The sequence below is a fragment of the Lonchura striata genome, chromosome 23 (genome assembly GCF_050655825.1).
Source record: "Lonchura striata isolate lonStrDom1 chromosome 23, ASM5065582v1, whole genome shotgun sequence".
Classification (NCBI taxonomy): domain Eukaryota; kingdom Metazoa; phylum Chordata; class Aves; order Passeriformes; family Estrildidae; genus Lonchura; species Lonchura striata.
The window spans coordinates 6,228,223-6,256,119 of NC_140725.1; the positions used below are offsets into that span (position 1 = coordinate 6,228,223).

General features: G+C 39.8%; 1 protein-coding gene across 5 annotated transcripts; it reads right to left on the reverse strand.

Annotated features, from left to right (window-relative positions):
• Positions 1 to 3,885: 3,885 nt before the first annotated feature.
• HNRNPR (heterogeneous nuclear ribonucleoprotein R) lies at positions 3,886 to 27,869 on the reverse strand. Of its 5 annotated transcripts, none has more exons than XM_021554858.4 (11): positions 27,240 to 27,869; positions 20,200 to 20,365; positions 17,802 to 17,920; positions 17,271 to 17,378; positions 16,605 to 16,718; positions 14,324 to 14,500; positions 12,314 to 12,449; positions 11,026 to 11,231; positions 10,169 to 10,318; positions 7,993 to 8,114; positions 3,886 to 7,796 (listed from the first exon to the last, which is right to left on the reverse strand). In XM_021554858.4, the coding sequence occupies exons 2-11, from the start codon at positions 20,354 to 20,356 to the stop codon at positions 7,184 to 7,186; spliced, it is 1,902 nt and encodes a 633-aa protein (XP_021410533.1). In that variant the 5' UTR covers positions 20,357 to 20,365; positions 27,240 to 27,869; the 3' UTR covers positions 3,886 to 7,183. The 5 variants fall into 5 exon arrangements, with proteins under 5 accessions (XP_021410533.1, XP_021410531.1, XP_021410529.1 ...); XM_021554856.4 differs by lacking the exon at positions 27,240 to 27,869 and adding an exon at positions 26,467 to 26,557; XM_021554854.4 differs by lacking the exon at positions 27,240 to 27,869 and adding an exon at positions 26,467 to 26,557 and having other exon boundaries at positions 20,200 to 20,368.
• Between the last annotated feature and the right edge of the window lie 28 nt (positions 27,870 to 27,897).

Sequence of the window (27,897 nt, forward strand, 5' to 3'; positions counted from 1 at the left end):
CAGCAGTGCTCTATCAAAAGGCCTTCAGACTGCTTATTAGATGTAATGCAATATATTAGCATCCTGCAAATGTACAGCAGTTTGAAAATCAAAGCTACAGAAATCAAAAACATGTATGGTATAAAGACCGACTAGTTATTAATTAATAGAATTTTTGTAGTGAACCCTAAATAACAGCTGAAAGAAAATTGGTGGGGCAGAAAACCAAATCTGACAGAAATGGTTATGGTTAAGAGTCATCTTTAAAGCCATGTTCACCAAAAATTTTAAATTGAATCCAGAACTGTTTGGAAAGAGAAGAATAAAGGTGGCTGCTCAACTTTCTGGAGTAAGCACAATCAGGTAAGCATGGCTGTTCTTATTTATGAGCTACTGCTCAGCTATCTGGCTACTAAAGGACCTTTTTATGATCTACACTCCTCCAGTTTTTGACCCTGTTGAAAGTGACTTGCAGAATGCTAGTGTGCTAATATTCTCCTGGCTTAATTTTTAGCACTGTACAAGATCTCTTGATTCCCAGCAAAGTTCCATTAACTCCTCACCACAGCCCTTTCAACCCTGACCTTCCTGGTACTGCATCAAGGACACTTCCAAGGTGGGAAGAGAACACCCACTGTAGCACAAATAGATTTATAAAATACTTGAAAAGTGGTCATACCAGCAACAAGAGAAAGCAAAAAGAATTCACAGCTCTTTTCCTCTTCCTGGATCAGCACACAGCCAACTTTGGTAAGAGGCCCCAGAGATGTGATGTCAGTCTAGAGCCATCCCTGACAGTAACTCAGGTTTACTGAAAAATGATCCAGCTGTTCCTGAACTGCTGCCTTAGTGGGTATTTCCCAAACCTGACCAGCTACCACCTACCTGCAAGGACCCTACAGCAACTCCTCTGCCCTTCCCAGGGAGAGAAGGAAAAGGTGCCCAGTCCACAGGGTGCTGTGGCCATAGTCATGTTGTCTTTCCTTGATTGGGACTTTAGGTTTTTCATAAAGGTTGTTTGGTTGTTTTTAGCCTTTTTTTAGAACTGCAACTATTTTTAATCACAGGACTTTTAGCCCATGCAGTGTTTCACTTCTCTTTTTTTGCAGCAGTTAAAGCAGCACAGCAGGGAATTCTAGAACAGAAAGAAGTATCCATTGCTAAAACAGCTGAATGGTCTCCAGAATTAGATTCCTTTCCTATCTTGAAATTATTGCTTAGACCACATTTTCTCTGAAATTCCAGATGGGTATGCACCTTCTGCACATCAAATCTGAACTGTCTGGAGGTATGTCAGAAAGAATAATGTCATGTGAACAGGTGCTGGTACAATGGATGCTCATTCCTTGAAATTAAAACGTAAATACAATTGTTTCTATCAGGTTGCTGCTAAGATTTAAAAACAGAGAGAAAAAACTGTGTATCCTACACTTATACAAACTCTGCAGAAGTTCAACAGGAGAATCAAATGAGAAGACTGCACGCTCACTGGTGCTAAAGAAGGAAAAAAGTGAAGCTTGCATCTGAAGCAAGGATGGCAGAACTGGAATTTGGTCTGCTTTTCGTTCTTTTTTCTTTTTTTTTCATTTAATGCAATTTAGCAGCTTATGATCACATAAATATATACTTATATTGAGTTTTAAACTCATCAACTTCACTAATAAGAGACTGATGTTTTATGAAAGGAGCATGTCCCATTCCCACTATTTCCAGCTATCTCCAAATTCCACACATGCAAAAGCCAATCCATTAAGTTGCTTTTTCTCTTGTAAGAGCCTTGCCATCTGCTTCCCTTCTCAGAGATAGGCCACCTGAGCATGTGCAACACATCCTACTACACTATCAGCAGCTCTATGGGACATGCAGATTGGAAAATCCAGAATTAAGAGATCCTCTTTTTTCTGTTTACAACTTTTCAAGTGAAACAACACTGATGACTTTGTGTGATCGTAACTCTTCTCAAGTTGTGGTATGCCAAGGAAGGTTGATCTGGAATGAAACAAATACTTCATTTCTGAAAATTCCTTACAAAATACCTGTACTCACCAGGCACATTTCTTCTGCAGTTGGTGTCAGAACAGGCATGCTATTCAGTCCCACGGTAAACAATGACTGCACCTGGAATGCTCCTCTAGCCTAGTAAGTTTTTCCAACTTCTCTGCTCCTTTCCAAGTACTGCATGAACAAGCAGGAAAAGACAAGTCTGCTGGCTGAGGAAAGGTGCAAGATGAGCAGGTGCCATGAAGAATTCAACATATCCAAGTATTTGATTTGCAAACCTGTTCTTCAGCTTTTGCTATTTGTTTGTCTAGAATCAACATATGCCCTCCACAAAAAGAGATGATTATTAAAATCCAGTGGGGCTTTATCATGGGATCAAGTACAACTGTCCCTTGGTACAAAAGCCATTCTCTCTTGATTAGTGCCTTCTAAGCATTATCAGGTTCAATACATAAATGATTCAGACTCATGATATGCCAGTGTTGTTATTTCCAAGGCAAAATTTTATTATTTTCCAGAGATCTACTTGGACACTTTTCTTAACAGCATTCTTAAGCTTTGAAGAAGTGTGCTGCAAATTCTTTGCTTTTCCATAGGTGGGGAAAGAAATCCAACCCATACCTGGATTTAATTAGGGAGGAAAAATTTAAATGTTCAAAATATTTTATGCTTCCAGCACCCCTAAAAGAGCATCCACCTTTCTCCTGAAGTGCAAGTCATCTTTATTTTCAAATTAATTTCAAGAACCTATGCCATACCTCTCTTGAACATGGGCAAATTCAACCTCAACCTTTACCTTCCACACTTGCAATCTCTTCACGGTAATGGCAGATTTTGAAAGCTATTCCAGTCCTCAGGTCTGTGGAGCTCATATCCTCCCTCCTCCCACACCAACCCTTTCACCTTACTGAAGGAAATGAGAAAGAAAGTTTTCTTACCTATAACTCCAAGGTTAATGTCCCCTGCGAACCCCACCTAGCAAGTCGACATCATGACATGTCAGGTCAGCCTCAATCACGCTTCCCTGATAGTCAGGTAAAAGGAAGGAGTTAAAATACAAAATTGACACTTGCAGATTTCTGGACATCAGAAAATATATTCTGAACTGCCTTTCAGAGCTTCTGGTAACCTCCAGGTTGTTAAAACAACATTTCTTCAGAGGGATTCTCCTGTTCTAAAATTTCAGAAGTTCCTGATCAATAACCAAGTATCACAGATCCATCTTGACTATTTTATTTGAATGAGACCAAAAGCTTATGGTTTCCCTTTGGTACAAGTGACTTTTTTTTTCTCCCTGCTCTATACATTTTATCAACTAATACATGCTCAACAAAACTGCTCTGGGTTTCAAAGGACAATTTGAGCCAATAGACTAGAACAGCTTCATTCAAGTTCTAAGTTAACAGAAGCTCTAACTTCTTTTTGTTGTTGTTTTAGAAAAAACAGAAACACAACATAGTACACTCTTTCTATAAGGCTCTGAGCTACTCACATAGTTCACATGAATGACAGAATTCTGCTGACAACCTCCACCCTACAAGCAATCTTTAATCACACACATACTCCACCTCAAGTCATGCATGATCAAAGACTGCTGATGACAGATCTCTAGGATAGGTCCTTGCTGTTCTATGGATGGGTCACCAGCACTTTTGGATAACAATTAAGTCTTGCTGAAAATACATTCGTTCAGTAGGGTCTGTGAGTCTTGATACCAATTATTTTTGAGAGATTTAAGACTTTTTGCTCAGCACTTCACATTTGTTTCTCTCCTAGCCTTATAATAAGAGTGTCCTGTGTATTTTTTTTCTGTGTAGCTCAAATTATAGAAATGGGCTTAATGTCCAAATATAGAAGGGACAAAAAGTGGTCAGGTTTTTATACAGAGTCACCAAAATCATGCGGTGATCTTCTACTTCGAGTTTATTTTGGAAAGGTTTAAGCAATGCAGTTGTCATTCTTTAATAATCAGACTACAGAAGCTGAGATTTAAAAATAAACAATTGCTAGAAAACACTTTAAAAAAATGCAAACTATGTTGAATGAAATAGTAAAATTAAAAGTTGAGCTTAGTAAACTAAGTTGTTAATAAAGTAAAATTAAGTATATAATAGTACAGTAGCTGTAAAAGTATTTTGCTCAAGTTTTGGAACTGCTAGGAATCTGGTAGCTTGCTTCTTAAGTCAAACACCTTATCAATACAGATATTTAAGCAACTGCTATAAATGAGTGATCAAATAATCATTAAAACTCCATTTCATGGCTCCTCCTCCAATGCCAGCAGGACACTCATAAAAGCTGAATATTGGTGTGCAAGTTGAAATCCATTTTCAACATATTATAGAGGATTTTTGCTAAGTTATACTGAAGAAACAAAAGAAATGCACAAGAGTAAATTTAAATTTATTTTTTAACTAGATGTCAAAATTGTGCTGAGAAATTCTTCCCTCGAGTCAGGCATGGTAGTTTTCCACTGTACTACAGTATCTTTGCTTGATAATTTTTTTCCATCATTTCATTAAGTTCTTCAAGTTCAGCACACACCACTATTCAAGTAAGCTGTAGCACACCTTATCTAAGGATTAAATAGAAGTACTACTGCAAATTTAAAAGGTGAATTTGAGTAGCCATAAACCATGTAAATCAAAGAACTTGGTATATCTTGCAAATATAAACTTCTACTGAGTTAAAGTGTTATGATTTCCAATTATAAAAATTAATAGCTCACTCCTCATATTTGATAAAACTACTAGTATAAACTATTATTAGAGGGAAAAGTAAATACAAGATGCAAATTTACAGTTCTTGAGGAAGACAATTTTAACATTTTTGTTTCTCAGCTGTTTTGTAACCACTGTAACTGAGGTGTTTAACTTCCTCCCCACTCCCCCCACAGCATTTACTAGCACCTCACCTCTCCTAGGCTAACATGTGCAATATGGGAACACTACCTTCTTCCAAGATGGAGAGGACTTGAAACGTGATTCCAATTAAGCTCCTTGTACAAGATGCCCTTTACAACGAATATTGAAAAGCCAATACTTATTGGGACTACAGGGTTCTGCTCAGCACTACAAGAGCTGTACAACTACCAGAAAGTCATACGGATGGGGCAGCAAAACTTGGTGTTAGAACAGAATTACAAACCATATCCTTATCACAAGCAAAAGCCTGAAGTGTATACTCGGGCAATAGCCCTCTGACTTCACTGCTCAGTAAGAAACAGAGAGGACATGATTTGGCCCCATTAACTTTATGAAGTGGGGGAAAAAAAACCCAAACCCCAACATACTAGATATTGATTTTTTAAAAAGCACTTTTAAGCTACTTATGACCAATTCTATTAATTGGAAAAGCCTGACACAGGCAAACCCATTTCTGAGAAGCAGATAGACATCTACAATTCAATTCAGGTCACAACTCAAACCCTGCAATCCCATTCCAGATCCATAGCAGTGTGGGGAGGCTCATCTTACTGGGTATATTCTGACACTTGAGACACCAGACAGGAATAGAAGACAAAGGGAGGAGTATGACCACTGAAGTTTAACTTCCTCAATAGTCTGTGTTTGGAATGCTGTAAATCAAGTATGAGCAATGTATTGGATTTGGATATTTAGAGGTCCAGCAATAGTTTTCTTTAGAGAAAGTATAAATCCGTTTGTTTCTCTCTTTTCTTGAGAAGCAAATGTTCTTCGTTGGGGTACAGAATGGCTTAGATGCAACACAAGAGTAATGTCATGATTTGCCAGTTAAAATTGACATCTGGGAATGTCCAAGACAAGGGTCAAAGCAACATATAATATAATGTAGCTAGCAATGCCCTCAAAAGATAAAGTCTTAAACTCTTTAACAGCCTTTATTTTAAGGCAGGAGAATTCTAAGGCAAATTGTTCATCATGGCAGAACATCAAATTAAAACGTCAAGATAGAAATAAGCAGAATCTGGAGAGTATGTTCGTGTTATCCGTAGCAAGAAATTAATTTAGTGTGCCACAGCACCCAAGTTGTAATTCTCAATCCAAGTCAAATATTATTTGAGATTAGACTAAGATGCTTGAGATCAAAATAATTTCCCTGTGTGTTTGTACGCTCAATTACACAATAAGGCTGGATCCTACCAGAACAGCCTCCACAGGGACTCCACAGGACATCACCAAAGGAATAAAATTAACACCATTGTAGGATCTGCTTCCTTCTCCACAATACATTAGACAATTAGATTTAAATTAGATCTCTGTGAATGCTTGGATACAATTCAACACTTTTAAATAGGAAAAAAAGTTTCAAAATTAGATGCTGATAAATTATTGAGTAGCAATTAAACAGTGAGTGCTTTTTGGGCTGTCTGTAATTTCTCCTAGGTTTCAGTCTGATGTCCACAGTGCTACATGTTGGAAAGCACAGGAAATTTTGCACGAATTTGATCACTCACATAGGCAGTTATACTTTGAAAACAATATTTTTCACAAGAATTACCAATGAAATAATGTTTTAGGACACAATTGAATTTGAAATAGGTAATGTTTTGAATAGATTTTTGAGTTTTATTGAAATCTTACATGAACAAGAAATTGGAAATACAATCACATCAAGGAACAAATTGCCACGGCTTTGACGTTTTAAGCCAAACAAATTTTGTAGGGCAGATTTTCAAAAAGGTGTGAAGTTATAACAATTTAAAAACACAGTTATCCTACTTCTAGGAATGCAAAACATACAATCATGTTATTTTCAATACAAGAAAACTTAATTTGTTGTAATTTCTTAAAACTACTAAGACAAAGCACTAGCTTTTACTTTTATGTACAGCATACTCCTATGTAGTCTATCCCAAATCCAAAAAAAAAAAAAAAAAAAAAGGAATAAACTGTCCAAAACCAGAGGTTCTGCAAAATCATGATTGAACAGTGTGCCATTCCTGCTTTTAAACTGCTAAAGTGAAGCCTAAAATGATAAAAGCACTGAAACCCCAATAAGGAGTTCAGAAATTCTGCAAGCCCAGTAATGTCCAAGTGCGTTTATGAAAAAAGAAAACTAAGAGACTCGAGTATATACACAATAGAGTGATTCTTCAGCCCAATACAAATGGCAGCCAATCGCTACTGAAGGATGAAACATTAAGCCAATTTTTTTTTTTTTGAAAGATGTAGCGCTATAGCCAATTCTATGTTTCCAATATTCTCAATCTCTCCTCACTTGTCTACTTCCACTGTTGCCCATAAGTATCCTGATAAAATTCCTGGTTGTCATTATTGTAACCATAGTTACCGGCATAGTCACCACCTTGCTGGAGCGGCTGCTGAGCGATGGGTTGGGAGCCCCAATTCTGCTGGTTGTTGGTCTGACGGCGCTTGGAATCGGGTTGGTTGTACCCATCTGCCTTTCTCTTGCCTCCTACGTTGCCCCCACGGTTGCCCCTGGCTCCACGAGCACCACGTCCTCTCTGCTGCTGCGCAGGGCCCCCTCTCCCCCCCCTGGCTCCTCTCGGCGGTCCCATGGGTGCCCCCCTCTGTGAGTAGCCAGCTCTACCTCTTGGTGGTGGTGCTCCCCGCCCCCTAGGTGGTGGAGGGGCACCTCTCCCACCCCTTCCTCCTCCTCCTCTTCCTCTTATAGCATAGCCATCATCATAGCCGTAATAGGGATCTTCATAGCCACCACGGTAGTCATGATAGTCATAGCCATAGTAATCATCGTAATAATCTTCATAGCCATAGTAATCTGGGGGATAGCCATATCCACCTCTTCCTCCACGGCCTCGGCCTCTCATAGGAGGTGGCATGCGAGGCGGAGGGTAGTAATAATAGTCTTCATACCTAGTAAGAAAGAGAAGCACAGAATTATTTATCTCCAAAAGCAACCCAAAATACAGTATATATCTGCCGTTGTTGATAACAACACACAACATGGAGAAAATTCAAGTCAAGTCATTCAGGTTTTTCTAGAGCAGCCCCCTGTTTCACAGCACAACTCCACTCTGCAGCATTACCACGGTGCGAGGGTGACACTCACGCAGTGCTCCGGGAGGCCTGTCTGGCAGCCTGACGTTCTTTCCTTTTCTTATCCGGTGGCTTTGCTAATACTATTTCAATTTCTTCCCCTTCTATCTCTTTCCCATTCATTTCATTCATAGCCTGTACAAAAATTAAAAGAAAAATAACTAAATTTTTTTTTCCATTCAAAAGGAACTGAAACTTACTGCAAGAAACCAGACAGCAGGGCTGTTCCAGGCTGAGCTGTGCCATGTGCTTTGCTTTTGTGCTACATAAACAAAACATTACACATCACTTTTCCAACCCACTTTATTCACCAGTTGCAGGGAAGCAGTAATTTTTTAAAATATGCTCTTTTTATAATAAGACAAAAAAAAAAAGAGGATTAAAACATATTAAGAATTATTTTTATAAAGTCAGACAGACATAGGACCATTAGTTTTTATGTTCCCATATCTCCTAGAAACCTTTCAGAAATAAACAAGTTCTCACTGCTCACACTGACATAAAACACTCACTGCACTTTTAAGCCTGGTAGAACATGTGCATACAAGAGAATGAATTATTACATTTGGGGCTCCCAGGTAGCTGAATGTGCATCAAGTGACTGAGAAAATCAAGTAGTTATGAGGACACACACTTGAGGAGAAAAAAACCAAAGGAGATTACTGAAACTTGGTGATCTCATCAAGCAAGCCCTGAATCCTCCAGAAAATTAATGCACAATTTTTTACTATCAAACGCACCCACAAAGAGAACTTAATACACAAGTACAATTAGGACTAGACCCCCCAATTCCTCACCAGGAATTATCTGCTTTGTATTAAACTCTTTTGGGTATTAATATTTGTGTCTGTACACCTACATGCCTCAAAAACATCAGAAATTGTGGCAATTTACTTCCACATTATTACTGCTGAAAATCAGTACATGCTAGAGTCAATGTCCAGTTCCATACATTCCACACATAAATACCACAATTTCACTGAAAGCCAAAACACATCCATGCACAAAAATATCTCACAAAGTTCACAAGACAATTTAGTGGCCATGAAGCAGTCACATAGGCCAGATGTGGTAGTTTCTAGCTTGAGATGAGCTTTAGTGATGCATTTTATCTGTCTTTTTCTCAGCTGCTGCAAGTTTCCAGTTGCTGAAATCGAACAGAGCATTTAGCAGGTAATTGTACTGGGATGGGGCTGGACAGTGTTTACAGACATACTACAGAAAACCACATCCAGAGGTGTTGCTGACTTACCCCTCATTTCAACAATTTCCTGTCCTCCCTCGGACATGGTCTAAACCTATCCAAACCAACCTCAATCTCTTTAAGTACAAGTGATATTCATCTTAAAGCCATACCTAAGAGCATTTTAAAACTAATCTTGTGTGTAGTAAAAACCTAAGCAATTAAATGGCTACAAAATCATTACTAAGAAGATTGAGTATGGAGCCATTGAACTTTCCATGTAGCCACATACGATATATCTGCTTCAAGACTGACAAATGCAAAAACTACTTTGTACTCCTTCCCACCATGAACCATGGATTTAAAAAACAGATGGGAGTAATTTCTACTGAATTCAATATACTGAAGCACAGACAGCAGATATTAATGACCTTCTCAACAGCTCATGGACACAAAGGAAGAGAATTCTGAAGCTAATGATCTTCAATATTTAACAAATTATTGAGAAGCAACCTTGGGTGCATGCAGAGTTAAAAACAGGTAATGCTTAAAGAGTTGCCAACACTACTCTCCTGTCCTTCACAAAGCATTTTTTTATTACCTCCCAATTTCTATTTGATATTTTTGTCACTCCAAAACTACACACAGCCTTTAAATAGGGGTCTCTGAGAGACAACTGATACCTTCTGCCAGTGTCTCCTCAGAAAAATTGTCTAGGTTGATCTTTTCTTTTTTCCCTCCTCTAGTCTCCTGCATTGCTCTACACCTCTTTTCCAGTGTATTTGTTAACTTGCTACATTCTTGTCCTTTCAAGTTTCACATCCTCCTAGCTACTGAAATCATCGCAACAGAATTATTAGCATTAAAATTCTCACAATGGGAACCTTATTAAATGGGCTCTATGGTTTTTCTTACCGAGGTATTTACCATAAAGAAATTTCTTAAAACCATTAGTAAAAAATAAAGTGCTCTCACCAACTTAACTAGGAAAAAATAATTAACCTACCTTCACTGCTGCACCTCTGTCCTCAAAATGAACAAACGCATAATCCTTCAATTTCTTTACTCTTTCCAGCTTTCCAAATTCAGAAAAGGATTTCTCAAGAATTTCTTCTGTCACAGTAGTGGCCAAGTTTCTTACAAATAAAACTTTTACCTGATTAAAAAAACGAGAAAAAAGCTGTAATCTTTAAAAGTCAAACCTCAAAGGAAACAATCAACTAGTAAGATATAATTCCCTTTTTTGTTGCATTAAGAAAGTTGGGTAACTTTACTAATTCTGAATCTGTTGGGACAAAAAAAAAAAAATAAAGTGCCTTGTAGTTACCTGTATGAAGTTTCTACAACTTCTCTCCTTCCACAGTTCCCTTCCATAACCAGAAGAATATTCAGCTTTGATTTTCTGCTTCTGGGATGCCACAAATCCCAGCAAAACTTTATTAACAGACCTCAAGGACAGCAAGAAGTTACCCCAAAACACGGGAATAAAACGCACATCATTCCCCACGCTGAATTTCACTGTTATCTCACTCTGGAAAATAGTTTTACACAATACCTACCTGGTATTGATTACAGCTAAAGCAGAAAATGCACACCCTTACACGTCAATCCAGCAGGATAACCCTGCACAGGACTAGTTTATATGTTAACAGCAGTTAGTAACAGCACATTTCCAACATCTTGCAATGGCAACTCATCTGCAGTGCTCAGACCAGGCCATTTGCACAGCTAACTGTGAAAACACCCTCCAATTGTTTTTTGTGCCTCAAAACTAGCCTTGCTCAGCTGAAACAAATCTCCATCACTATGGCATAAAGAAATTCCTCCCAAAGCACAACAGCATCCAGTGAAGTCTTTACTGACCTTTGCCATGACTTCTGGATCAGGCTCCTCTACTGGATCAGCCCATTCCACTGTAACAACATTTCCCCAGACTTTTACTTTCCCACTCATCAGGCGTCGGCGAGCTTGTGCTGCTGACTTGTGATCCTCATATTCCAAGAAGCAGAATCCTCGATTCTTCTTTTTATCATCAGGTTGATGATATAAAATTACATCCACCAAACCCTCTGAAAAACATATCTTTAGTACTGAGCTTCAAAAGAAAAGTAAGAATCTAGAGTCTACCCTAAAATGCCTTCACTCATGTTTTGTAGTGAATTTGAATTTTACACCTGAAAGGGGTGGGAGCACAAGAAAACTAAAACAAATAGAAGATATCTAGCCAGTTTACCCAGAAATATGTCACCTAGCAATTGAAATTCCACAGAATAGGCTCTGCAAAACACCAACCTCAACAATTCACACAGTTTAAGTTTTCTATACTTTTAAAATAATTTTTACATCTTTGAAAGGCAGCCAGCACTAACATATGACCTCTCCCTTGCCTCCTGCAGAACCTAGAAGGAACATCTTCCACATCTCTCCAAAAAGAGGAGAGAGAACTAAATGAATATTCACCTTCTGTTTTCACCACTTTCCTGAAGTACTTATAAATAGCAATCCTAAAAAAGAAGCAGGAGGTTAAAGCTCTCCTACAGGAACAAGAGCAAGTGACTCAATCTCTATCTAAGGCAGAAGCACCCTTTTACTGATGAGCTGACTTCTCTTCTTCCTACTTGCTGCACATACTGGAGAATGCTGAAAAACTGGGACAAAAAAATGAGTCTGTTATTAACTTTTTCTCTAGTAATATTCCCTCTAAACCAACTTGGTGCTCCCTCCTCCCCTTCACTACTCAGGAATACATTTGCTTCAGGCTCCCCAAAAAACTTCTCCATGTTGTCAGCAGAACCTCCCGGAGATCCAGTAACAAATCACAGTCTTCAACAGAAAGCTAAAACAGGTAACAGAATTGGAACCTTCATTTTCTTCAGAGTTCATGTGTGCTTGTTTTTGAGTTCATTCGAGCTGTTTCCATCTCTAATTGTAAAGTTACATCATCATTCATTTAACAAGCACTAAAGCAAACACAAATCCCTTTACACTCCACCTTAAGATAAAGTACATATATAAAATTTCTAACATATATAAAATTTCTAACTTGGAATCAAATTTGAAAATAGTTTAAATGATATCTGAACACATTGGTCAAACAACTAAACCTACAAAACAGAGACTAAATGGTGTTCTGGGATTCATGAAGTCTTACCTGTGACTTTACCAAACTCTTCCAATATGTTTTCCTTAGTTTTGTTCTTTGGAATTGACCCAACAAACAACCTGTTGTTTGCCACGGAGATGCATACTCCAAGGTGCTTTCCAGGACGGATTTCATAGTTGTCACACTGAAAAAACAAAGCCAGTGATTTGCTTTATCCACAATACTATCCATAAAAATATCCTCAAGTCATAATATCAGTTATTTACTTCATCATCTACTATTTTTATACATAGCATATTGAATTGGCATTGCAAGAGAATTCCTAGAACAGCTGTTTTTGTGTCAGCATTCACTTGGGAAGAGTGCCAAGCTTAGAAGAAGAGTGCCACAGACTTCAGAAGTCTTGTTGAATGGAAAGCTACAAAAAAACCTGCAGTAACAGCAACAATATGGGTCCATATACAAATTGCACTGCATAAATTTATTCACCTACTGTTTATCTGAGACTTGAAAGATCTTTCTAGCAACTGGTTACTGCTTCCTCTGCTGTCAGTGAACTGCTGCTGCTGTTATCAGTAAGCAAATACATGGCATTAAAGATACTGGGAGTTTTTCCTCTTTCCTTGGATAGCTTTGAACACTGAAAAGGTTTGCCAAGACAATCAACACTCTAAATCAGTCTGTGACGTGGCTTCTACCCCACCCACAACAGCAGGCATTTTTTTGACTATGTACATGATGGGATTAAAAAATTTTACCGTCAAGATTTAAAAATTCCATTAATAAAATATCTACTCCACTGCTTCATGCCTGTACCCACAGCTGGATTACTGTGAAAACAAAGACTCCCAAAAGACCTTTAAAGGTACAAGAATTCAGCCTTAAAAAAAAAAAATATCAACACAGACATGGTCTTTGTTTTAGTCAGGATTTTCAAACACAGCAAGGAGGATGGATGTTTCATCATCAGCCAGCTTCTGAAAATCTCATGCAATTCTTTAAAAGCAGGGTTTTAGCCACTCTAAATCCAGCTGTGACATAAGCCCTGAAAATGACAACAAGACCTTCAGGAACCTTCTTCATACTCTAGAAAAATATTAAGGTACCACAGACTATCAAACAATATCACTTCAAGGATGACAAAAGCACTTCAGAATTTCACTTTCTAAAGCAGTTCTTAACAAAGTAAAACTTTTTGTTCTGGTGCCATGAACTTATTAACCTGAATCTGTTTTCCACATTGCATCTTATCCAAAACCATTTTGCTTACGATTAATCCCATTCCCACTGATGCCTTGCCAACACAAGGAGAAAGCCCACATGGTTTTAACTGCTTTTAAGTTTCTCCAGGTTTCAGGTTTCCCTGCCCCTACCAGCTTAATTAAGGTGCTCAGATTTTACCCCTCTTCTTCATCCCTCATTCAGGATGAGCTGAATTCCACTAAGGCAATTGAGATTAGGCATTTCACCTGTTTTGGTTCAAAGTATACAGTATTTCACAGCCAAATTCAAAATCTTGGGAGACACACCCCAATCTGCCTAATTCTGCTTGTGAGGAAGAAGTAGAAGCAAGGCCTCTGTCAGACTTCTGTCTCTAACTCCCTACTGCTCTGTGTTCTTTCCCAAGTTGTCTAGGTGCATGCATGTCAGCTTCCAAGCATCACTGGAAAGAACAGAAAGCCACTGGAAACAACCAAAGGAACTAACTCAGAGACCTCCCGATGGCAGCAGCAGCTAAACAAGGCATCTCTAATTAGCTCTTTACAATAGAAAGGGTGATGAAACTTAAAACACACTGAAGCTCAAAAAATTTATTTTCTAGCTGAAATCAAGTAGGTTCCTAACAATCACCTGATCAGCCACAGTAAGGTACAGCAGATAACAGTCTTATAAGTTATAAATATCTATACTTACTCATGCAATCAGGAGGCAATTTTTAAGAAAGTAAAATTTTGACTCTGTCAATGGATGCTTTAAAAACTTCATTACTTAATAAATTACCATCAAGTTTGCTGTTTACTTTGTCTTCTTGACCTGTCTGGAAGGAAGTTAACTCACCAGTTTGACTGCTTCTTGCGCTGCATCTTTACTACAAAAGGTAATGAAAGCATAACCTCTGTTTTGACCAGAAAGAGGATCCATCATGAGACGCAGATCCCAAATTGGACCAGCTTTCTCAAAGAGTGGTACCAATTCATCTTCATAAAGGTCTCGGGGAATTTTACCAACAAAAACCTAAAAAGGAAAAAGATACTTGAAACAAAGCTTTTTCAGAAATACAAGCTTCTTTTTAACACTTGGAAATTCCTAAGAAAGGAAGAACAATGCAGATGAAACAGCAGAGTAGAATCACTGCAGTCACCAGTGCAGCCTCCACAGCAGCTGATGTTATTGTATGTCCCAAGTGTTCTAATCCTCCTGCCATCTGTATGAGGTTTTACACACAGGAAACCTGTGATTGCTATTTATATTGAAGAGGCTGTGAATTTCCCCTGCTAAAGAGATAAACAGTTCTTACCTGATTTTCATTTTGGCAGTTAAAAACTAAGACCTTACAGACTATCTAGTTGGGTATCATATGTTAAAGCAGCCCAAGCACTTCCTTGCTCTTGCAGTATTTTCAAATCATTCTGTAAATTACTCTTCCTTGGAAAGCTACAGAGATGGAGAAACAATTTAATAATAATAATAATTTCCTTTTAACTGCATGATGCACGTTTTCCACTTTCAATATACAGTCTTGTTTCTCATCTGCATTTCTTTTCAGCTTCCACCAACTGAATGTTTAATATTTACTTAAGCAAACCTGTGAGTTCTTGTGGTTTTGTGCCATACAATTAACTTGGGTTAAGTTTTGTTAAGGAGTTAATATCTTTAGCTGAGGTCTCTCTAGAAAGAGCCCCCAGCTGTTTAATCACTGCAGCTCTCCTCCAAAGGCTCAAAACCTCTTCCTTGTTAATACAAGCAAAACGTTCCAAACACCCATTAAGATAAAAATAAATTTATTTTAACTTCAAATATTTTTTGTAGGAAAAAAAAGCTACGAGTCAACATTTTCCTTCTCAGTAAGGCCTTGTCATAACTGTACTTCACAATGAAGGCATAGCAGAATTTTGTAACTAAAGACACTCAGCATGCCCATAATAAGCACCACAATAATAAACTCATGAGGAGAATGTGACTAACTTGCAAAACATGGAATAAGGTAGAACTTCTAGATTCTTCATGCTATATAGATATTCCTGAAATTCAGTTTCCAGAACATTTCTTAAAAGCTTAGCCTCTCTCAGTTCAGTGCGAATGTTGACTGAACATTACTTACCGGGGAGAAAAGAAAGGAACTGATTCATCACACTAAGTGAAAGTTTAATGGAAGAGCCAAAAGGTTTTCCCCACCATCTCCCTAGAAAGCTTAAGGTATTCCTCTAGATAGATATTTACATTGTCATTACTTCTAGAACACTTAATTCTAACTCATTTGCAGCTTTTAAAGACAAAACCTCAATAAGCATAGAGCACACAGACCCAAGCAGAGCTTGAGAAGTTATACATCATTTACTATCTTTCAGTACAAGGACTCATTCTAATTATATATCACCACCACAAAATTAATTTTCCTTCATGGAATATGAACGTTCCCTTCAGAAACAATCCTTACTGTGATACTTCTTGACATCTTCTTGACAATAAACACAAGAGCTTCAGCATCTTAAAGAATGGAAAACTTATCTATAAATTGAAAGACATTACGCTTAGAAACTGATCGTTTCCTCAAATCTAGTCTGGTGGTTTATAGAAAAATCTCTGAAAGAACTCCTGTATCAGACATGCAGCAGTGTGACAGTATTTAAAGCATTGCGCGTGTATTACAAAACAACCTCCTAGGGACTAAAATAATGAAGAATAGCTAAGTGAAGAAATGCACAGTTCAAGCATTTTCATAACCAAACCTAAGTGTGCTCACAGCCTCCTTCCTAGAAGGAAGATGCACAGGGTCAGTCATAACCTTAAATTTACAAATAATTGCTTACAGACTAAACTTCATCCTTTGGAAGGAAAAAAAAAAAAATTTAAAGTCTTTGAAACTCCTCCAACTATCTTTTACCTTTAAAAGGAACAGTTTTTTAGTATATTCCACCTCTTTTTTCTCCACTTTAACCTATCTTCCTGTCTTTTGCAGAATACTGAAGAGTAAGAAAGACTGATTAAGACACACTAAGAAGACTATTTTGCTTTACAATACATTAAACTTGCAATATGTTTTATTTTTAAGTATTTTCTATTTATGAGTTTGCATAAGTATACAAAGCAATTATCAGATTAGTCTGTATATACCAACCTCTGTTCCAATGCCTGGCTGAACACCAGAATACACAGTATCTGGAGGAGGACCCCCATATTTCCTCTGTCCTGTAGTTACATCCAAAGTGTAACCAGTCCGCTCTAGCAAAGCCTGGAAAAAAAGAACCAACCAAAAACAGTCAGACTACTTAGAGGAGACAGGGCAGTGGGTTAAAATCTACAGAATAAAAAAAGCATTCCAAGATAAGCAATACTTTATCTGCTCCTTGCCACACTTGATAAGGTATAGATGAAAAGATAGAACCTACAAAAACACCTGTTGTTTTGTGGGTTTAAAAAGCTATCATAAACACCAGCATTTGTTTTATATTGCAAGGTTGCTGGAAAGAACTTACTTGCCTTTCCTCTTATTTTCCATTTTATATGTAGCACCCCGAGAAGAGCAGAACACTGGACAACTGAGACACAACTCTTAAACAGATATCAATGCTTTTATAGAGTTAAATTTTGGCAACTGTGTGATCAAAAAGAGCTGCATTTCCAACAGCCCTTCTCTATAGAATCTCTATCATGCATGCACTTCTTTAAAGCCTAGTGTGAATATACTTATCCAGGTGGCATTGATGCATTTTGAGCTCATATTCAGTCCATGTACAAGTAATACATCAGCCACTACAGAATAGCCAGTATCTCTAAGTGTTACCTTAATCTTTGCTTCATCTGGTCCCTTCGTTGATTCCTGTACTTTGCTGCCTTGTTTCTCTCTTTGCCTGTAGGTCTTCATAACTCCACATAAAAATGCACTTTTGTTCTGTAGATACAATTTACAAAATAATTCAATTGTGTGTATGACAGGCCCTGGGAATCCACTGAATCTTACACTCCATACCATGAAGTCACTACTTCCAAGTCAATGAAATAAATCAAATATCAAAAGAATCCTTCAGGAAAATACAATAATTAATTGAACAAACTTGTCAGACTGAAAAAGTTATCAGATTCCAAACAGCATTTTAACCTATTTTCTGAACTGCATGGATATTTTTATTATCTGGAAGGTTTTGCTTTGTGCTCAAATACCTACACATTTAAGGCAATTTTTAGCAGACTTGTTATTTGGGTTTGAAGTATTAAACAGCAACATCAGTGAATTTCTATGTTACAGCTCTACTGCCAGTGGTGCCAGAACACTATTTATACTTATGTGCTCACACTCCTGGGGCTCTCACCTTACCTGTACATGCGACAGGTCACTTTCTTTAAATTGCTGTAATACAGAGAGGGCTCCTTCTTCATTAAATTCCCTAAGAGCATCAATTGCTCTTTCATCAAGATCGACATAAGCTACCAAGCCTAAAAGTTAAAGATAAAGAAGTTACAGATTTCTATTGAATTTCATACAAACTAAGAACTATGCAATTTGCTTTTAAAGTCAAAAAGTTACATTCCATAGCAACAGAATTATACATTTAATTATATATTCCTACACAAGTATATGAAAGAATATGAGTACAATGAAAAAGTTAAATTAAAATGTATATACCTAAGCACTAACTGATGTGCAAGATTATATCCCATGTATAGCAGTTCTCTAGCATTCAGGAATGCAATATGCTGCATAAAAGCAGTATTACACACCAGGGTCTGAAACAATAAACTCTGGCTTGCTTTTAATAATTTGAATTTTGTTTGTTTATCCCTCATTTTAAGTTCCACACTTCCTTCTCTTGAGTTAAGCTGTTCTAGAGTAAACTGACAGGTGAACATTATAAGTATCATATTGTATGGGAAAAAGGAGCTACCCAACTGATGAGCAAATACCTGGAAGCTCTACCCCACAAAATATTAGGAAGCAAAAATTATTTGTTCACTCTTTCCTTCAGCTTCAAAAAAGTCAGTGGACTTCATGGGTATCTTAAACACTGTCTGTGGTTTTTAAAATCCATTTTGTTGTTCCAAGAGCCAGAATTCAAAAAGGAATTATTTTGAGCCCTGCTATGTACCCAAAAAAGCTAATGTTAATTTTACAGGTACAGACTCCCCCAAGAAACACTGGACCAGTTCTGAAGCATTTTCTTTTTAAGGACCTTATAAGGTTTGTTTTCTTTTCCTTTTGCAATGCACTTGCATCAGTTGTGGAGTCAGACATATAGGTTGAGATTTATGCTTTTAAAATCATACATCCGAATTTAGGACAAATACTAAAACTCCACACACTCTGCAACAGCTTGATCTCCAAAATATACAGATTATTTCACTGCTACTTGATTTGGAAAATGCACAGCAGTGCCAAGCCCAAGGACTACATTTCAGAAGTGATCCTGCATATTGGAAGGCACCTGTATCTTTCATAGAAGACTTCAACAGATTAAAAAATCGCTAAATTCAACCCCAAATTTGGGTCAAGTGTCTATTATAGTTTGCTTCACTGACAAACCCCTCCACAATGCAAACATTTTCAGTGGCATTAATGAAGTGTAAATAAATGTTTTCAGGTTACTCATGCAGTGAAATTATACTAGGTAGTCAGGTGCTGAGCTAAAAAGCTTTTAAACTCCTTACAACACACCCTAACTGCAACACATGTTAGAACCCCACGAGTTCCTCAGCCCAGGTATTTGAGTTCCTCTGCCCAGGTATTTATTTACACCTTCTCTCAGACCATCAAGAGCATGTCATCATGACCCACAGTTGGAAAGTGCATCTCTGTAGCCAATAAAAGCTGATAAAGGCTTGAAGAAAGCTCACTGTGAATGACTTCCAAAAGACATCACCCACATGAGCCAGTTTCACACTGAGGATTGATAAGGTATTGGTTTTGAACTGCCTTCACTCGATCAGTGTAATTTTAACTCTTTTCAACAAAAACTGTCATTTTGCCACCCAGGCATTCAAGATAAGCACATAGAGCAGTTCTACTGCTTCTTGTAAAACTTTTCACAGAACACACTCTAAAAAGGAAAAGAAAGCCTCTGTCTATAAGATAAAATAGGGTGGTTATAAAAACAAAATAGGAAAACCTCTGTATATGAAGAAACCTCTTTAGAAGTTGCAGAGACCACTTGCTACCAGCAAGGTATTACTCGAGTTGCTAGATAGCTTAGTCCTCAACTTTGTTAGTGTCAGGCTGAACATTTCAGTGTAATAACCAACATGGATTGAACTGTCCACTCAGAACTAGAGAGAACAAAAAATCCACAGGCAGACTCAATTCAAATGTAGTCCCAGGCAAGACAAGCTAGTTGCTCCCTCACTAAGTCACCTATCCAGCCTTTGAGTGTTTTAGAATCACTGTGACAGTGACAGTAGAAACATAAAAGCAAAATGATGATTCGGACTGAAGAAAAAAAAAATGTACAGTTTAGTATGTGGAAACATACATCTTCATTTGTCGTCTAAGAATCTAGTGCTCTGTGCCCTAAAGCAACTAAGATAACACATACAACTCCAAGGATGTGTCAAGTAATTAGTCAATGTCAAACCCAATTTGCCTTTAGGGAAATCAAAGTAGCAAAACATTCAGAGCTACACAGATCAAAAACAATGAATTTTTAAATCTTAATCTATAAAAATTTGAAAATGGTATGCCCTCACTTTCATAACCAATCAGAAACAAGAAATGCATATTATACCTGTCTGAAATATTTCATCAAGTCTCTCTGCCACCTTCTGTGGGAGGCCTGCCTCTATCAGTGTCTTGTAGTGTTCTGTGTGAGTTACACTGGAAGTATCCATTGGTTCTTCCTCTTCTTTTAACTGTACCGCATTACCATTCACCTGATTAGCCATTTTATTATGCTGCTGGAAAAAATTCAGGAGCTATATTACAATAAGCCAGAAATAACTAGTTTGTAGGACAATGCATGATTTATCTAAACTAATTTGTATACATGCTGCAAAATCACCTGTATCAAGTTTTAATTAATACTTTTTGGATGCAGCTGGTCTAAGTTTCAAAAGAAAGTACAACCCTTAATACTGTGGAAAATGTACATGGAAGAATTTACATAACTTTTTAAAAATGTACTTCATGTACATAACAATGTCTAAACTCCATCTACTGATTGTCATTAACTGGTTACCATAGCAGCTAGAATGTATGGGGACACGGCAGTAACATCCTTCAGCAAAGACTCAGAAGATCTAGTGCTAATTCCATTTCCCAATCCCCTATTTTTAAAACAATCGTTTAAAATGTAGTGAACACGTAACCCTGCAGGGTAGCTTAAGGTATAAAAATGTTAATACTTGTTTCTTGTTAATACTTTTTTCCACTTGCTTGGCTTGTCGCCATGTCTTCCTTCAAACCCAACATGCTGCACAAGACTAGCCACACGCTTTCTCACGACGCTGTCAGAACTCGAGGACAGAAAGAGAGAAATTGCACTTTGATGGACATTGTCATTTGAAGCTGCAACACAAGAGTTTCCATGCTTTCAGTTTCCCTCAAATAGGAGCTGTACAAATCACAGCTACTATTTCAGTAATATATACCTTATTGGTTTAAAAGGAAGGCATGACTGCAGCATCTTCATTTCTTTATATTAATAAAAGTACTTGCTTTCAGAATTAACAAACTGATTCCAAATACGTGCACTGAAAAATGCACATCTATCTTCTCAGACAATTCCAGTGAGCTTTGCCCAATTCATTAAAGACTGTTTCAATTTCCCAATTAGCCAGCCAGCTGATATTCAATGCTTTCAAATAAAAAGGCTGACGAGAGACAATTCAACCACCCGGCGGAGAACATAAGGATGATCAGCTGTTAGGTTCAGAAATGAAACGAGCCTCAGGCTTTAAATGAGAGGGCAGAAGTTGATGAGCAGTAGCAAAATGATAACCAGGTAGACAATGCAGCATGGCTGGAGCAATGCAATTAAGTACTGGAATACAGGTATGAAGATGATTCAAGAACAGCTTTTTTAAAAAAATGCTGAGGCCTCAAGCTATTTACTAAGCTGCAAAACAAGTCTCCAAGCATAAGCACACCTCTAACAGCCCCCTGAACACCCAACCCTTCCAGACTACAGCTCATGAACTGGTTGGAAGATATCCTATGAAGATTTGCAAGCTAGAGCAAGGGAAGGAAAAAACCAAATCATTTTTCTTCAGACAGTAATGGTTTTACTAAAGCTGTCTTATCTCGAAGGGCAATTTTAGAGATATATAAAGCAGCCTTACACTGTTTCTGTCACATGCCACTTCTTTATGCCATTAGTGTGGAAAAGAAAGGAAGTTTTCCATAGCTACATGGCATATATATACACACACATTCTGTTACTTGACAAAGAAAAATTACTTTTTAACCAATTCCGTTTACTTCAAAACAACTATAGTGTAATTACAGAAGAAAAAAAAAGCTACCTGAAGCTACAATAATGCTTACCTACCCTTACAGGTATTAGCTATCAAAACACTAATGAACATCAATTTTCTGTAGGTTATGAACATCACAGAAGGCAAAACTCAGCTACACGTCTGCTTGCTAGACAGCCTCGGCAAGATCTCAAATTTGAAACAGTGCAGGGCAGAGGGGGTTTAATTACACCAAAAATGCTTTGGGTACAGTACCATTCTCAACCTCTCTTCTCAAAAACTCACAAGCTGAGACACAATAAAGAAGAGGGCATTTTTGTGTTCACCTTCCTACTGCCCTATAAAATAATTTAATTACACATACGCTGTCTTCTCTATACACAGAAAAATAAAACCAAACCACAATGAACTGAGAGGCTACAGCAACACATAAATACAGAAAATTTTATTGAAGCAATTACTATGACCTTCTGAACTACAAGGGCTTATGGTGACACTCAGGACAATTTTTTGATAACCCAGAATATTTTCCAAGTGTCACATACCCAAGAGTCACTTTTTTCAGTGTTGCCTATAAGTGCACAAAAGGTTGACAAGCTATGCTGTGCCCAGGTACAAACACCTCCTCTGGAGTACAGCGGTTCAAACTTCTGACAGGCAAGATCTGCAGCACAAAAAGATATCAGCCTTCACCACAAGCATGTACCAGTGGAGCAATATCTAATCCCTAAGAATCAGATTACTGCACAGCACCATAGCTCAAAGGCTTTTTAAAGTATGCTTTTAGGCAATTTAAATTAATACTCAGCTTTGTAATTCACTAGCTGTATTGTTTATTTTGCTTAAGATTTAGTTCATAAAGAACTAAAGTCAAATGCAATGCATGTTCAGTTTGGGTTCAAATTTTAGCTATTTCCTGTTACACAAACTTCATTTAAAAAGTATTCCTAAAGAAATACACTGTGGAAAATTCTGAAGTGACACAGCTACCAGAATATTCGGGTATCAAGAGCATCCAGAAGACAAATATTTTTTTTCACATATATAGCAGTAGATCCCCTAATGGCTTGGCAAGCTTGGCCTGAAATCTGAGATTAAATTGATTTTTCTTCCACAACAATCACCAACAAGCAAAATTGCATCTCTTATAACACTGAATCTTCCCTCTGAGTTCAGCAGAGATATGTGGGTGAAAGTCATAGCTGAAAAAGACAGTTTAGCTCTCCCTCTAGGTATCATCAGTTAGTTGTAGTTAACACGAAAAATATTTTTAACTGAATTTTATCTAGTAAGTAAAGCACACAATGATTACTTTAACATTTTTATTCTGCTCTAAAAGATATTAAACGCATGTTAAAGAGGAGTGCCATCTCTGTTTGCATGCGCAGTGTGTCCATGTGACTCAGCCTATGACAGACCAGGCCATGCAGAGGATCACCTGCATACACTCAGTTTTTCATCTGCACTAAATATTAAAATAGCTAGAAAAGAGGGAGAGTGGTTGAACCAGAAAGGCTTCAAGGGTGGATTATAAGTAAAGAATTATGTATAAGTACATGTGGGATATATATTTGTTTTTAACACATGCAGAAATGGGTGAATTTAGAACAGTGTACACAAAACCAAATGAGCAGAAGTTATGAATAGGCATTGGGGACAATTTTACATAGGCAAGGAGATTTCTCACTCCTGCCCAAGATGTTGCCTACCCTCACACCTCCTAACTGCACACCGGGAGAGGTCTTGTTTCAAGTTTCACACTGCTGTTGCAAACAATGCTTTGCTGAAAACTGTAAATACTTCATGATAAAAAGCATGGTTTTAGCTGTTCACTATCTTTCATCCAAAATTCCTGCATCTTGAGAGTAATTTACAAAATTACTAGCCCCCTTTTTAAGCTCTCATATGACAAGTAGGAAGTTAAAACTACAGGCGATTCCAGTGTTTCATAACTTATATGGCTCAATTAGTTATTTTTCTGGAAAACAAAAAAATTAACAGAGGTGTGGTCCTCAAGGTTTATGGCATCTTGAAAAGAGATACCTGATCACAGCCTTAATCTGACAATCACTGGATAAACAGCCATGATGTTACTATTTCCTTTATCTTATACCATGCCTCTAACAGAGGTTGCCACCTACAGACTATCTAAGTATAACTCCATCCAATTAATTATAAATTCAGTCTAGTTAACTCAAAACATGCTTAGGAGCAGCTTAATTGAGAAGGAACAGAAAATTTCTGGCAAGAGGACAATATCTAAAATGACCACAACAAACTTCAGTGATTACACATCAATACTGGTTTTGCTGCTGAAAGCTTAGTTTCATGCAGGAATGGGACTTGCTTAGCTCAGGTGCACAGGAAGCCAACCAATGCATCCATAAAAACTCTGCACCAAAGTCATTCCACTCGCTTATGTTGCTACTCCGAATCAATACACTATCTGTGTTAAGCAGTTAAGTTAAATCATGTTAAAAATAACACTGAAGGAAGTTTGAGGAACATTTGTTTGGTTTTGTTGTTTTAATTGACCACAAGGGAACAAATGCAGTCCCTATAGTTATGCCTCACACATCAAGAAGGTTCTTGTCAAGCAAGGAAGATAAATATACAAGTGGGGGGAAAATAAGAATTCACATTTAAAATCTGAACTGGGGTTTTATTAAAACCTCACTTGTTCAGAAATATTTCTGTACACAAAGGCATGTACAAAAGGATGGGCCCTTTATTTTGTACATAAAGGCATTTTAGCCATTTCTTTTATACCATAGCTTATTCAAACACAGAAAGCACATTTTTAATAACTTAATTATGATATGCTAGGTGTTTTTTGGCATGAATTACATGAAACCTTATTTTGAAGTAAACACAGCCTGAAGACCTTCACACAATAGCCAGGATTTCTCACTACCTGTAAGCCAAAACGCAGCTGGCACCCTCACCTCTCCAGCTCAGCCTTGCTCACTCCACAGCCCCTTGGAAAAATCTGACAACCTCCAGTACAATGCCAAGCAAGGGACCAGCACAGCCCAGAGAGAAACAAACTCTGCTTCCAGTACCCACACAACTATGACTGGGAGATGACTTTAGCACAGCAAGTTAGCAACGCGCCCATCAGTGCCATTAAAAAACACTGACTGCACCAATAGCTCCTCTGTTTTGCTAATCTAAACCGTCTGCCCATGCTCATTTCTCACTGGAGTTGGCTATTCATAGCTCATCTGGTTGTCCAAGTTGTACTAAACAACACTCTCAGTACTCCAGTTCCAAGCAACACTTCAAAAGAAATGAGCTTTGTTCTAAAGAATTTATCCTTAAAGAATTTTGCAGATGTCTAACAAAGCAGGGAATACTGGGATTTTTGACTCAACCAGGAACTTAAGTGCCAGCAGGCGACTCGAGTATCATTTCAACAGTGTTCACTTAGAAAAACTGAGAAATAAGGACATGCAATGCTTGTGGGAAACACAATTTCAAGGAAGCAAAATTTTCAAGCAGACACTGCTCGTTTGCAAACACTACATTTTACACAGGTTACAAAAACACCTAACACTGTGAGATGCAAAATTCATTAGATTACTTTTACAAGTAAAAAACAAAAAACTATGCTAAAGTGTAGTCTCAAAGGGAAAAAACCCAACCAGTCAAAAAACCGAAGCACCAGCTTCATGAGCATTAATGTCCTTTGCAGCACGAAGTGCCGGTGAGATCCTTCAGAGCCATAAACATGGGAAAGGGAAGCCAACACACTGTTTCAAAAAGAGTAGTCCAGCACAGCTTATGTACTTAAGTAGCATGTTCAAATACTGACAGGTAACAAGGCTGTTCAGACCGAGTAAATAAAGTCTTATTTTTAAAGTATTTGCAACAATGATGCATTTAAACAAAACTTCTCAAGATTTAGTAAAGGCTTTCGACAAAAGTTAATTCAAGAAAAACAACGTCTGAACAACAAAACTTTGGCTAGTTTCCCCTTTAAGCACTTGACAAGCGTTATTCCCTCCGTGGAAGTAGGAAGCGCAGAGCCGAGCGCTGCGGGTGGGCGCAGCTGTCCCTGCCGGCTCCAGCACATCATGCGCTACCCAAGATCTAAGGGCGCGCTGCGACAGCGACGCGTTCGCTGCTGAGAGCGTTCCTCTGCGCCCGCGGACAGAGCGGACCGCGCACAACCGCAACAGCCGGGGCCGCTGCGGCTTTAAGAGCCCGGAGGGACCGAGCAGGGACCCGACCCGACCCACAGCCCCGGGAGAGGCGCGTCCCGGCCGCCCGTCACATGCAACCCTGATCCGCACGGCTGGGCGGAGCGGGCCGGCCGCCCCCCACCCCCACCCGCCGGGCCCGCCCCCGGCCCCTCCCCGGCGCCGCTCCCGCGCCCGCGCCCGCCCGCTTTGCCCGTGGAGCAGCCCCGCCATGGCCCCCGCCCCCCTTCGCTCCGCCGCGCCAGCTCCCCGGGCCCGTCCCCGCCCGCGCCGGGCCTGCCCGCAACCCGCGCCGCCCGTCCCCTCGCGGGGCCCACGCAGGAGCGCTCGGCGCGGCCGCGGAGCGCCCCTGCCCCGCGGGGCGGCCCCGGCACTCACCGGAGCGGGGCCGGCGCGGCGCAGCTCGGGCCCAAGCAGCGACGGCAAATGGCGCGCGCTCCTCCTTCTCCTCATGGACGGCGGCGCGACCCCGGCAGCACGCGGGGTTTCCCGGAACTGTTTCCAGGGACCGCTGCTTCGCCCACTCAGAAACCCGCGCTGCGGACGGGCAGCCGGCAGAGCCAATGAGATGCGAGAGGCGGGACGCGCCATTCCTCCGGGCGGCCAATGAGAGGGAGGCGCCGTAACCAATCGCGGGGCGCCTTCCACCCGGCGCGCCGGTAGGGCCGGACTGGGGGCATTTAAAGGGGCAGCGCCTCCCGCGGCCCGAACAAAGGGAGCGCGCGGGGCCGCTGCGCTCGGCTCCGCCCCGCGCGCAGGGCGGGACCGGGGCTGAGGGGGCGACACCGGGGCTGCCCGTAGCGCTGCTCCCCGCGGTGCGCCCCGCGGTGCGCCCGGGACCCGGGGCTGCTCCCCGCGGTGCGCCCGGGACCCCGGGGCTGCTCCCCGCGGTGCGCCCGGGGCTGCGGCTGCCCCTGTTCCCCGCGGCGCGCCCGGGACCCCGGCGCGGCCCTGTCCGCCCCTGCGGCCTCTCGCTCTCTCCGAGCCTTTGCCTTGTGTGAGCCCCCGGACCGGGGCTGGCCGCGATGCCCTCCAGGCCCGAGGCGAGGAGGAGAAGCCATGCGGCTGCGGGAGCTACGGGTCAGGCTTATCTCAGGACACAGCTCTACAGCTGCTAATCTGTAATTAACCGGAGATTAAGTCTTACTTGCCTGCTCACCAGATTTTCTTGATCAGGCTCTTGATGAGTGCCGGCTGGACACAATAAAGAGATAAGTGAGGAAGACATCAGCCTGTTGGCACCGATGGTGTTGGGCCGGCTTCACGTGCTTGTCATGCTGTTGCATAACGTGGAAGTCAATGTGTGCTGGGTTGGGTCAGGCTGAGTCCCAGAGTGCTGTGGCAAACTAAACCCAGAGCACCTGCAGGTGTTCCTACGGTCATGTCAACTGTGCGGCTGGAATCTGTGCAAACCACAGTCGCATCTGGTGCAGATGCAACTGTGCCTCTGGAATCTAACAAAAGTAACAGCTCATGTATTCTCAGAGAAGGATCTTCAGTACTTTCACCCCAAAATTACTTTCCTAAAGATGGCATGTGTCTGTGTGGTGACTATCGTATGTGTGATGTCCCACCACTGGTGATGTGGGACTTGTGGAAATGTGGTATGTTATGTCCAATGTTTCCAAGTCAGAAGCTGGAGACAGATTCTGGAGGTGTTCAGTCTGTCTTGCTGAACCTGTCTGGTGACAGACATGCTGCTTCTCTTGTAGAATTGGCAGTGCCTCAGTGACTTCCCTCTTGAGATCTGGCAGTAGAGCCAGCTTTTCAGTGCTGGGTATTGGGTCTACTGTGGTGTAGAGATGGAAA